At 35.7% G+C, this 13,156-nt stretch overlaps 1 protein-coding gene across 1 annotated transcript in view; it reads left to right on the plus strand.

The window, feature by feature from the left end:
* Positions 1-2,836: 2,836 nt before the first annotated feature.
* The window catches only part of Smp_161530 (myocyte-specific enhancer factor 2a, putative), a gene marked incomplete at both ends in the record, with an annotated part of 30,271 nt that continues 19,951 nt past the window's right edge, over positions 2,837-13,156 (plus strand). Inside the window, 5 exons of the mRNA XM_018790607.1 lie at positions 2,837-2,890; positions 2,936-3,139; positions 4,965-5,549; positions 9,015-9,051; positions 12,283-12,672. Coding sequence (XP_018646122.1) covers positions 2,837-2,890; positions 2,936-3,139; positions 4,965-5,549; positions 9,015-9,051; positions 12,283-12,672 — 1,270 coding nt within the window. The remainder of the gene's footprint in view (positions 2,891-2,935; positions 3,140-4,964; positions 5,550-9,014; positions 9,052-12,282; positions 12,673-13,156) is intronic.

A 13,156-nucleotide genomic window follows, 5' to 3' on the forward strand; every position in this document is an offset into this window, starting at 1 on the left:
GAAAACACTGGACACTCATGGAAGCATACTCGCAAAGGAATAACATAGGTCATAGGCCTTCTATCCTTACTACACAAATCTGAAACTGAAATCAAAATCATTGCGGAAAATTTTTAGGGCAGCGAAAATACAGACAGTTTGCCAGTTGCATCAAGATAAGAACAGAGCTTACTAATATCGCCACTATTTTACATAAGAAGCGGGAAATGATAAACCACTGCTTTATTCGGATCAGTTTTCAAGGTGAATGAGTTCTTGTGCTCTGTTCGAAGCGGGTGTGTGTGACCTTAGGAATCTTTGCCTTGGTAAGTAGTTGTACTATTTGCTATTATTACGGATCAATCTAATGGCATATTACTTCTTGCACGTAGTAGTAGAGAAACTCAGGTCATCCGGCTCCATTATCACCACTTATTTGTTCATCGGTTTAATAAATCAGTAATTCAAATTGAAATACTAAGATAGAACATTTGGCATTCCAATCAGCAGTCAATACCTCTTTCTGAATACGACTGTTGCGTAATTTTGGGCTGTAAGATTCACTGAGAAAACTGCGAAAGCTGATTTATTCATCATGACATCAAGCTCGCCGCATAGATTCTACGATCGAATTCTAAACATTCCTAAAACCTTATTAGCCTCACATGTGCGAACATATCAAATTAGACCGCTAATCAACTCTGGAACGACGTTTATATATCGGGTTTTGACTTTTGATAGACGAAGTCCGGCTAGGCTGGGGAGAAATGTTGATCTGCTTGTTCCCTTGTAAATGCGTCTGAGTTGTAGGCGTGATTATCTGTGACTGTGGACGCCAATGAAAATAATAATTTGCCTTTCCTAAAACTGAGTGTCTTATATTCTACTGATTTGGTTAACTGTGTGAGTTTGAAACCTCGTCTATGAAGTATTCTGTATCTGAACGAATGATGTTAGAACTCATGACTTCGCTATTATCTGTTATTTGTTAACCTTACATTAACCGATAACGGCTCTCTAGCAAAAATATTGCCTGGTGAATGATGTATTTAGTTGATTGTCATAAACCTTTAGTAGTTATTACGCTTTATTATATGTAGGTTGTTGCTAACTTTCAAATTAGTATATTTATCATGTTAGTAACCCATCAATATTAGGTTGCTCCCAGCTTTTGTTTACTGATATAATAATACTTCGGTTAGCATAAATGTGTGCTATTTCAAATAACTGATCGTATTCATTAATTATGCTCTACCGTCATACAGTATATGCAATAGGGTATGTAACACTCATCCATATTATTAATGTCAAATAGTAGTTAACATTGAATTTCAAGGGGTGTGCTTCATGTTACCTTAAACTTGTTAGCTAAATGTGCCTGCACCCCAGTGTTGATGCTTACACCAAAACTCGAACCCAGACATTTAAACGTATTTCAGATATAGTCTAGAAAAGGGAAGGAAGACAGAAGGCTGGAAGGCCTCTGTTATTCCTGACTATGGAGGTTTCAGTTGTTCTTTCTTTTCATGTGTATCGAGAGGAGCTGTTATGAAGTGTTTTTCTGCATGAGGCGGAATTTGGGTTGTTAAAACTGAAGAATAGAATATCAATCATTACATGAACTCCAGTGATATAATGCGACCGAATGATAGCTTTTCACGAAACCGCATGATTGACTTGGGCCCTCGAATGACTAGAAATCGATGGCAGGACCATTAGTCAGATGAACAACCTTTCGCGTAGCATAACAGCATGGTTATTTGTATACGGAATATAAACACAAGATAAACATGACAAAATGTCATAGGCGACTAAAGGAAATTAAGTTGTAGGTCACTCATTCTCCAGTCAATTAAAACCTGATTGTTAAGCCTAATCTTTGGGCATCGTGTCAAGCCCCGACCCCATGTTGAGGTAAACAGTCCTACCTGTTGGTGATTCTATGTGAGAGTCGGTAGTTACTCGAAAAATAACTGGTTTTGGAATCGTGAACGTTTTTAGTGTCCTGGTAAATTTGACGTCTTGAAATTTAAAAAAATCGGCGGCATGTTCGATGGAAAATCATTATTCAATAGTTTAAATACTCATTAAGTCACCTCCGGCTTTTCCGTATGTTAAGGGGGATAATTTTAGTTTGGTTAATCTGTCATATTTCAGATTTGGGATTTCATGGATCAATTTATATGCGGTTTTATGAACCTGTGAACATTTTTTGACAGTTTACTGTCCTTATGCAGGGGTTGATTGTATCTTTAATATAAGTAAGACGGCTTCGAATCTGCCAAGTTTGATTTTTTTCACGTAGAAACATAGCCAACCTGAATTCAACATGAGTTAGAGAATAAGCGAATCCACCAACCATCCGGATCAACCTATCACCTTTAAGACACTGCGAAATAGCTATGAACAGTAAAATTATGTAACCTAAATACATCCATCCGTACTGTTTGAGAATAAAGCTTGTTTTTGGCTCATAGTTGCTGAATTTTAGCAATCTTTATATCTTAACACAGTTTAATTCGATAGTAAGTCCTTAATGATATGACTTTGAGTTCTCAAGAGAACTTAATTTTAAAAATTGTATATACGTAGTATTAATACATACTTTTAAACCACAAAACACTATTTTAGTTGACGCACTTGAAAAATATTACTGAATAGTTTTTGACTAGTAACACCTGGACGTTTAAGCTCATGTAAATTCTCCAAATCTAGTTCTTTTTGCAATACGCTGTTAAATTTTTAGAAAGTTCATAACCGCAGTCGTGATCTTCATTTTCTTATAAGTTTGTAGGATTTGGAAAATCCCTAATTCATTGAAAGCTAACTGATTTCAACTCTTTTTTCCTTCTAGGAAATGGGACGTAAAAAAATCGAGATAAAATTTATCAAAGATGAAAAGAATCGACTGGTAAATTAATTTACATAACTAAATCTATTATTTCTTATATGATAGGTCACATTTGCAAAGCGTAAAAGTGGTCTATTTAAAAAGGCATACGAGTTGAGCGTATTGTGTGAATGCGAAATCGCTTTACTAGTATTCACACGCAGCAATCGTCTTTATCAGTATGCTAGTGTTACGGTGGAGCATGCTTTACAAAGATTAAAAAAACATCATCGTGCAAATGAATTCCTTAGCAATTCTGATATGGAAAGGGTAAGTTAGTGAATAGACTTTATTGTTACTATCAGCTGTATACTTTACACCTTATATCTCTCCAACCACTTGTTTGTATAGTGTCTACATTAGCTCTTAGATCGAATGCATATATAAAGATGGAACAATCAGTGCAGTTTTCAACTTAAATGTTGTTAATTACGGAAAGCTATTTAAACTAAGTTCCAGCAGATGTTTAACACATGTTTCACAGTTCTTGGTGAATTTCCTTACGAATATACATAACATCGGACAAAATTAAGAAATAGGCCGTTTTTACTGATCCAAAACCTTGCATAATATTTCTTTTGCTCACTTTCTTATCGTTACGTACATTCACGCAAAGGACGAGTTACCGAAATGAATGGAAGGAAAAGACGAATGGATGAAAACAAATAACTGGAGAGTGGTTTGGCTCTGAATACCTGAAAAACAGTTGTGTGGATATCTGTAATTTCAATAGATTATGGTCTGCTACTTTAATTCAGTATTTAATGGACACTGATCAGGATGCTTCTCCTAACACAGATCGGACTAACAGACTTATGTCATAAATTAATCCCACTTCTTCTACAAACCACTATAAGGTTTCTATTTATCGATCTTACCCATTTTCACAGACTCAAGTTATAAAAATGCACATTACTGGACCACCTCAGTCCGTTTATGTTCATATCCTCACGGAGTGATTTACTTTCGTAATTGGACTTCATGATTGCTCATTTAAAGTTGTCACACTATATCAGTTCTTAAACTCATACTCAAATATCTACACTTCCTACCTTTGGAATTTATATTTAATATTATATGCTCATATTAATCATCACTATATGTATATCGCTCATGCTAATCAGTGTAGTTCATGTACTATGTACATGTTAATGTACTTGAACTTGAGCTACTGTTTACTCAAAGGTTAGTAGTGCTTCTCAGCTATCTGAACTAAAACATGTGGAATAAGATTTAGAAATATGACCTACTGATTGGAAGCTGAGTGCATCAACCACCAACTCACCTCTCTACTCGTAAACAAATAGTTTTTACAACATTAATGTGGTTAGTACTTCCCGTGTCACATTGTGTAACAAGCAGTTTCATTGCCAGTGAGCTATTCAGATTGCCGATTGTATGTCTAAATTTTGATTAAATTATCAACGCCCCCAAATGCCCTGGTACGGCTGAGAGTTGCGAGAGTCCTCTCTCCCTCTCGAAATGCTCTCACATGGCCTCGCATATATAGCCTCTGTCAGGGAAGTCCTACTCACTGCCTTCTCGTGGCGGGGGTGTTGTTTACAAAGTTGAGCAATAGGTAAAAAGAGCGATCATAGGCTTAAAAAGTATTTTGGTTTTCTGGTTCAGGAAAAGTGATTTTTGGTGAGCAATTTAAAAAAAACAAATCTTTTGAAGTATGTTTCAAAAAATAATTCAATCTATGCAATGTATCCGATTAGGTATTTTAGTATCCAACTAGTATTGTGGTGTGTGCTACATATACATGTTTTGGTATTTAGGGCAAGTTTGAGTTCTTTTACCAAAGCTTGTATTTATCTAGTGAAGATTGTAATATAGGAAATATTATGAATTCCTTCCTAGTCTACTCACATTAGTTATAGACACAAAGCATTGTATACATAAATATAAATATCTTAATACCAACATAGTTCCTATAAACACTGAAATATTACTAAAATCTGTGTGCGTAGTTTCCGTGACATAGAATAATGTCTTAAATAAATTGAAATGTAATTGAATATATTTGTCTTTCTGATAATAACTAATGATCTTCATACCTATTGTTCATGTGTTTCGTTAATTTTTATTTCAGTTAACAAATCGCCGCATGAGATCGAATTGTAATGACGGATCTGGCGTTATCCCGTCACAGCCTTGCTCAAATATGAGAAGCGAAGAAAACGAGAACGATGGTGGTGTCGACGAAGATGATGAAGACGATGATGATGAGAATGATGTGGATCAATCTCCCATTGCAAATATAAAAAATATAAACAATAACAATGGTTGTGATCAAATTTGTCAACCAACTGACGATGATAAACAGAAATTTGATCAAATTGATATTCAATCAAATGTGAGATTTGTCGTTGAACCGCAGTCTACATTTGGTATTCATCCTCGAAATTCAATAAATACCGTAACAGAAACTCATATGAGACCGGTAAGCTCAATGAGTTTACCACCTAATTCATTAATTTCATCGATAAACTCAGTGGAAAATGAATATTTGCCTCATATCCAACCTGTTCTTGTTTCTCACATATCATCAGCTACAAAACCTAATTCCCCCTCTAATTCCCAACTAATTCATTATCCCAGATCATCACATCAACCAAGTCTGTGCTCCTCCTCAGTTGCCCCATTCACCTGTAATAATAGTGTTATAAACTCAAAGGTAGGTGGTCTATTTTTTTTATCTTACCTGATCTTAACGTTTACGGAAAACCATTTCCTGAAAAAATTTTTATAAGTTTACTATTCAATACATCACTTACACTTGAAAATCAATATAAGGAACATTTTGTATGTGTAAAACTTACTCTTCTCCTTTAAATCTTATTGAGGAATGAAAAACATAACTACCTAATACTAAATCAACTTCATTCCCCTATGTTTTATTGAGTGTTTACGAGTTGGAAGTATTATTTGTACCTCCTTTTCTTTATCTTAACTTTGACAATTTTTAGTATATATTTCTATATTGATAAGAAGTAGGTCAGTTTTTATATGTTAAATTTTAAATGAAACTTTTGTTCAATTTTACAGATCATTCAACTTCATTGTACTACTAGAGTTATGGGTTCAAATTCACCCTACCTACTTTGGACTAAACAAAAGAATAGTATTCTTAAGCTGCCCCTAAATGCCCTAGTACGACCGAGGGTGGGGAGAGTCAGCTATCCTTCTGGAAATACTCTCACACGGCCACGCGTTTACAGCCACTGCCTGGGAATTCCTACTCACTGCCTTCTCTCTGCAGGGGTGTTGTTTACGAAATTGAGAGAACGAAAAGTGAATGTCCGGCGATCAAACCGGGTTGACAGGTTCGGAGGACCCAGCTAGGGGGGTTGGAAAACCCTGAATTCAAACCAATGGTGCACATGGGCCTCAGTATCCTGAGGGAACAAGTGGCGTATGAACCTATTGTCGGTCACAGGTTACCATGAGACTGCATCTTTTCACGTTGCTCCACTGTCTTATGGATCAGACCTTTGAGTCATAGGCTCCGGATGTGGCCCCTTATGAATTCGTCTTCGGTTTAGGCACCCGGGCAGTATTCCAGCCCTCACACAAATCGAATGATTAGCATGGTGCATATATATTTGATGCCTCCTTGTACCAATGTTTAAGTAAACAAATAAGTATTCTTAGACTACACAAAATAGCCCTTTCTGTTCGTGTATCTACAATTTGAGTTCTCTAGGATGTGATTAGTCACCATTTGAAAACTTCAATCAGTTAAGTGATAATTCAGCCTCGATATGATTTTGTCAAACTCTTCATAATCAGTTCAGAATAGTAATTATATAATTATTACGGAAAGAGTTCGTCTTTAACTGAAGGCTTTGGTATCATAATTTATAGGATTTCCTTTCTGAACTAATTGCCATTTAAATGAACTATAAAATATCGACAAACCTGCTCACCCAACATCAACGGGATTTTCTCTATTACATTATCACTAGGGTAAATTCATTGGTCATTTTACGTTGACTAATTCTAACTTACAATGTTTTGTCTAATCTTCATATTGAGTCATTCATGTGTAAACAAAATTCAATGTTGAATTATTTCATTCCATTTCATGTATCGACAAAATTTCATTGTGACTCATTTAATTGATTAGTTTAAACTACAACGGTAAATGCAACCTATTGTCGTTATTAAAACATTGAAAGTCGATTGATAAATTCTGGGCTAATTATCAACTCTGGCACTTAAATAGTGCCACACACGTTTTCTTACTGAAGTTTGTGATGAGTCTCTATAGTTAGTTCAACTTTCATGGAATTAATGGTTATTATTAATGAGGCTATTGGTAATGACATTGTTTATATTAAAGAATTGTTATATAAAAGTTGATTAACAATTAAATTCCTTGAGATAGTAGTATGTGTATAACGTTTTTATCTCATGTTAAATGCTTTATCCAGCCCAAGTGATATCGCGGTTACATCCTTGAATGTGAGAAAGATGCTTACTCTGGAAAATAGTGGTACTTCAATCTGTATTACAATTAAAGTTAACTTTTACCAAAATATAATAAATCTTAACTAGGATAATATATTCCTTGTCCTCTAGCCACCAATAATTCGTAATTAGATAAAAAATGAATGAATACTGAAAGGAGTTTTCTTAAGTTGTCACTGAATAGTTATGATTATGGTGGGAATTTCGCGTTTATTTATATTACTGTTTGTCTTAATTCCAGAGATAAGCTTCTAGAAATGCAAATTTTATGGGACCCAAATTGAATGTTTGTGTATAGTTTGAAATTTTTTATGTCATTCGAGAAAATTCTATTTATTGATAGCTCTGGTTAAATTTCTGGAAAGTAAGGCATCGATGCACATATGTGCCTGGTCCTACGTTGTAGCAGACTGACTGAATGAAGTCACGTTCGTATCTTACAGATAGTAATATCTGAGGATACTGTTATGACTTATAATACCTGAGATCGATTCTGATATACAAAATTCTTATGCACGATTCCCCTGATCGGCTACTCAGTGAGATGACTGGGAGTGAAGAAGGAAGTTTATCGCTGTAAACCGGATGAAATGCATAAGCACTTATATATATGCACTTACTCATCAGGAAATGGAACTACTTCTTGATCAGTAACATCTATCTGTCATTAGGAGATTCTTGCTTGTCACAACGTAGCCTTTCATTTGGTGACTTCTAGTATTGGGCCGCTGTATTAAATCTGGACCATTAAAATGTTTTATGCATGTTAGCTATTTCTGTGCGTGGTTTTATTCAATCATTGATCATCTAAGTTGCTCTGTTAGGAAACGGCTACTAGGTAAGGATGGCAAATCGATTGGTGAAGTAGCGAAACTTCATCAGTTGAGATGACTGGGACACGTATTACGTATGCACAACCACCGAATGCCCCGACGTGCAATGTTTTATGTTGTAGGAGTAGGTTGGAAGAAAGCTAGGGGCGGCCAGACCAAAACGTGGCACAAATTTATGAAGTCGCTGACAAGTGGACTGAGCCATGTTGGTAGGTGTAGACTGCCTGGTTGGGATCCGCGAGATAATAGCAACCGATGGTTAGAGACCTTGAACGACATGGCTCAAAATCGTTTGCAGTGGGGTAAGTGCATCCACTCCTTATGTTCTCCAAAATTCTAATCTTCTGAATTCTTCATGTTCTTTTCTTTTTCTTCGCTTTTCAAATTTATTTCATTGGATTATACTCCTTCAATAACATCTTCAAACCCTGATCTCTCCAATTACTACTTATACTCTTACTACCTCTACCACTATTGGATTTGAATCGACAACTGCATCTCTGTGCTAATGTGGTATGGCAACTCGGACTGATATACGTACGTACGAAGTTCTACATTGTGACTGACTGAGTTGCTTTGTTAAAATACACCTTGAAAATTACTTTTTCATCTGATCATATACACTGGGAATTTGTCACACCTTTAGACTAGAAACTATTCTTCTTAAGACATAAGCTGTAGTTCAATCTTTTATAAAGCGGAAAATAGGTTTTGGTTTTTCCGCGTAAACTTTAACACCCCACGTGTAATTTGTAAATATACTTCCAACTTTAATAACTGGTTTCATCAAACGTTTTTTTTACACAGATGTTTCTATTTACTTTTTCTTTTCACAGGCAATATTTACTAATTTACCAAAATCAACTAGCCATCGTAAGTAAAAATAATTCTGTACTTAAATAACATGTTCAGACTATTTCTTGTCTTTTATCATAAAACATGTCCATTGTATCTCAGAATCAATTAGACGATTTGGACTTCGCAAATGACTTAGCCCTCCTATCTCATACACACGAGCAAATACAGACGAAGACAACTAATGTAGAAGTAGCCTTTGCATCAATAGGCCTCAACATACACAGAGAAAAAAGCAAGATTCTCATATACAGCACGGAGAATACCAACCCAATCACGCTTGATGGCGAAATCTGGAAGATATGGAAACATCCACGTACCTTGGAAGCATCATTGATAAACAAGAAGAATCTGGTGCAGACGTAAAGGCGAGGATTGGCAAAGCAACAACCACATTTCTACAATTGAAGAACGTATGGAACTCAAAACAACTCTCAACTAATTTCGAAGTGAGAATCTTCAATACAAACGTCAAGACAGTCAGTCCCGCTGTGCGGAGCTGAAACGTGGAAATCTACTACAACCATCGTCAAAAAGGTATAAGTATTTATAAACATTTATCTACGCAAAATACTGAACGTCCATAGACCGAATACCATGAGCAACAGCCTTCTTTGGGAGAGGACAAACCAGCTTCCAGATGAAGAAGAAATCAGGAAAAGACGTTGGAAGTGGATAGGACATACATTGAGGAAATCATCAAACGGCATCACGATGCAAGCCCTAACATAGAATCTTGCAGGAAATCAGAAGGCCAAAGAACACATTACGTCGGGAAATATGAAAAGGATGAATAACAACTGGAAAGGATTGCCCAGGACAGGGTTGGATGGAGAATCCTGCTGGGAGGCCTATGCTCCTCCACGAGGGGTAACAGGCGTAAGCTAGTAATTATAAAACAGGGATGCCTTTCAACGGAATCCTAAATATTTTTGCATATTTGATGTTTGACTCGACAGTGAAACCTTTCTGCAACAGAATCCAAGTTTAAAAATCAACATCTATGTATAATTTTCATAATTTAAATCACTTTCTGTTCTTAGATCAACATTAAATACCAGGACGCAGCGGGCATCTGACTCGTCTTAGTGTGGGACTTCCTAGAAGTGCGCATCCACAACCAAACAGGGAATCAAACCCAGGACCTTCAGTCTTGCGCTTGGACACTCAACATCCAGCATCTAGTGGTATACATGTCTAACTTCAATCGATTCACAATATTGCGACACCATCTTGCATTTTATGTGGCGGTGGCTATCTCATGCACAATATGGCTAAACCGCACCGGTCATGGTTTCTTTGTGGTGAGGTCGCGGATGTGCGTTGCGGAGGAGTTCCATATTAAGACGAAGCAACTGTCCGCTGCTCCTAGATTTTATTGGTGGTCCTGATTTAAACCATGAAAATTTTACGATCTCCACGTAAATTTATACTGAATTAATGATAAATATGGTAACTTTAATTCATACAATAACAATTCTTTATAGTTTAGTTTTGTTAATATTTAGGGGCATATTCTCAAACTTGTACTAAGATTCTTTTTTAATGCATCCAGAGACTATATACCTAGTATGAAGATGGTGACAATCATTCCGGTTAGTAAATGTAACGACTGTATATTGTTTCTCAATATGATCGTCAGTTTTTCCAGCGAACTCCTTATAAAGCCTTTCGAAAAATGTTCTAACGAAGGCATACCTCATGAAATTTCTTGAAGAATCGTTCATATATATGAGAAATCGTTAATAAAATAGATGACATTAAGGACGATTATATGACAAAACACCAAGTCGATCTCTTACCAAGAATAACAGAATTGATTGTCAAGCAAAAAACATTTTCATTTCTTCTAGTCTGAAAATTTGGATACATTACATCAGATAATATGATTACTGACCAAAAGTAAATCTATGTAATAAGTTCTGATGAAGTTAGGAACTGAGCAACACCGTTATTACCCTTGGTAGAGTTTTAGCTCAAAGACTTAGTAATTTGAATTTCGAAACTGGAGTGCACCATGATTTCTATGTTTTCCTAATCATTATCAGCATAGCACATTTCTCATTGTTCGAAGGTGGGATAATTTCGTCAAACGTCAAGGTTTCACAAGAGAATAACCGTACTGTCTCTATAAGTGTCTCAGAATGTTCTACTAAGAGGCACATAATAAATATTAATTCCCCATACATAATAGATAGAGTTATCAATCACATACTGTCCAGCACAAATTTTTATCAATTTTAATTAACACACTACGTATCAGCACAATCAAAGGGAATTAATGATGAAACAAACAATTTAACAGTTTCTTGACGATGGAAATCTATATTCCAGTGTAGGTAGTTAACGCATAAACTATGAAACGTGTCTTGTCTTCATTGCTAAATGTGTCCGGAATTTAAGAATTAGGAATCTGTTTGACAGTAAATGGATATAAACCCAGTGGTAACAGCTAAAGGTATAAATTTTAATACAAAAATACCCAGTTGAAAAAGGTTCTTTTACTGTACTTGGATTTACACTTTACTATGTAAGTGCTAGAAATACTAATATCGAATTGGTCGAATTAATATGGATAATGGGGCGTGATGATTTAAAATTTTTGACCCACTATTCTACTGTGAGTCTGTACATCCCAAGTATTTTTTCCATTCCTAACCGACTGTGATATTGCCTGGAAGTCCTTTATAAATCGGTAAGCGATAGTAGTCGACAGGAAACTGTGGACTTGGGTTTCATGATAATTGACACTCGTCGGCAAACTGTGCCTGTGATCTTAAGGGGACTAGTGCCCACGAGCGGATTCGACTCCGTACCACCTAGCTTCACAGTCGGACGTTACTGCAAAGCTATTCGAGCCGTAGCTGACCTTTTAGAGTGAGATGTATCTAAAATTGATTGATCACTGAGTAGTGACCGATTTCTTTTATGTCAAGTCCTTCTTAGTGCTGATCAACTTCTATCGCTACACAATATACTGTCAATTATAGTCAACCATCACGTTACATCTCAATACAGTGCATGTGATATCAATAGACTTAGACGACTAGTAGTTACATTGCAACTTAGTCGATAGAAATCGGTTAAAACTATAAAGGACTTGATATACGTGACGCTGGTCACCACTTAATGACCTATCAGTTGTAAATAAAGTTCTTTCTTTTTACTCCATTTATTAAACTTATTATGTAAACTAGTCACAGTTGATATTCTCTACTAATTTATCTGTTGTTCACTTCTTTCTTTCAGCTCCTGATCACGTAAATAATATTTTAGTATCAAAACAATCTTCTATGCCCTACATTATTCAACATTCATCTAATAATCAAATAACATTACCGGTGGATTGTGCAAATTTGAATGATACACATTTAGTTGACAATAATACTTATATGAATACATCGTTAAATCATTCTTTCCCGCATACAACCGTTATAAATTCAAATACTTCGGAAAATTTTTCTCCTATTAATAACACAGGCCAAATGCAGTGTACATTATTAACACCAACACCATATACCCAAGATTTAAAAGTTGACCAACCTTTATTTATTTTATCATCTGTTGTATCCAATAATCATTCTAATCAAAATGTATTGAATACAAATCTAACCTCCTCAGTGAATATGGAACCTGAACGTAAGTTTTTGGAATTATTTCGGTTACTCATCTTACTACAAACATATGCACCAAAAACGTATTATATAGACATTTGACTATTTCAGGTTAGTCCTTAAACATCGAAATCCTCCTAATTATAGTGGATATTAGTATTTCATCTACTTGGTTGGTTTACACAAACCTCCCCAAAGCTGAAATGAGTCGTCACTGCTTCCTTGAGTTTGATATATATATCTGCTAAAACATTACTGGAAGCGGTAGCTCAATGGTTATGGTATTCAACTCCCAGCCAACAGGTCGCAGGTCAGAACCCCTCTCCACTTACTTCGGTCAAGGGAACGGAGTAAATCACTGATTTAAAAGTTATTTTTACTTACAATTTTCTCGAATTAAATCGTTCTCAAGTTATATCCTCTATGCTTGATATTTTTAACCATTATGAATACTACTACTGCTCCTATGGTATTCATCTTACTGTGCTGATGTAATATAGCAACTTAGA

This window comes from Schistosoma mansoni (assembly GCF_000237925.1).
Source record: "Schistosoma mansoni, WGS project CABG00000000 data, supercontig 0049, strain Puerto Rico, whole genome shotgun sequence".
Lineage (NCBI taxonomy): Eukaryota > Metazoa > Platyhelminthes > Trematoda > Strigeidida > Schistosomatidae > Schistosoma > Schistosoma mansoni.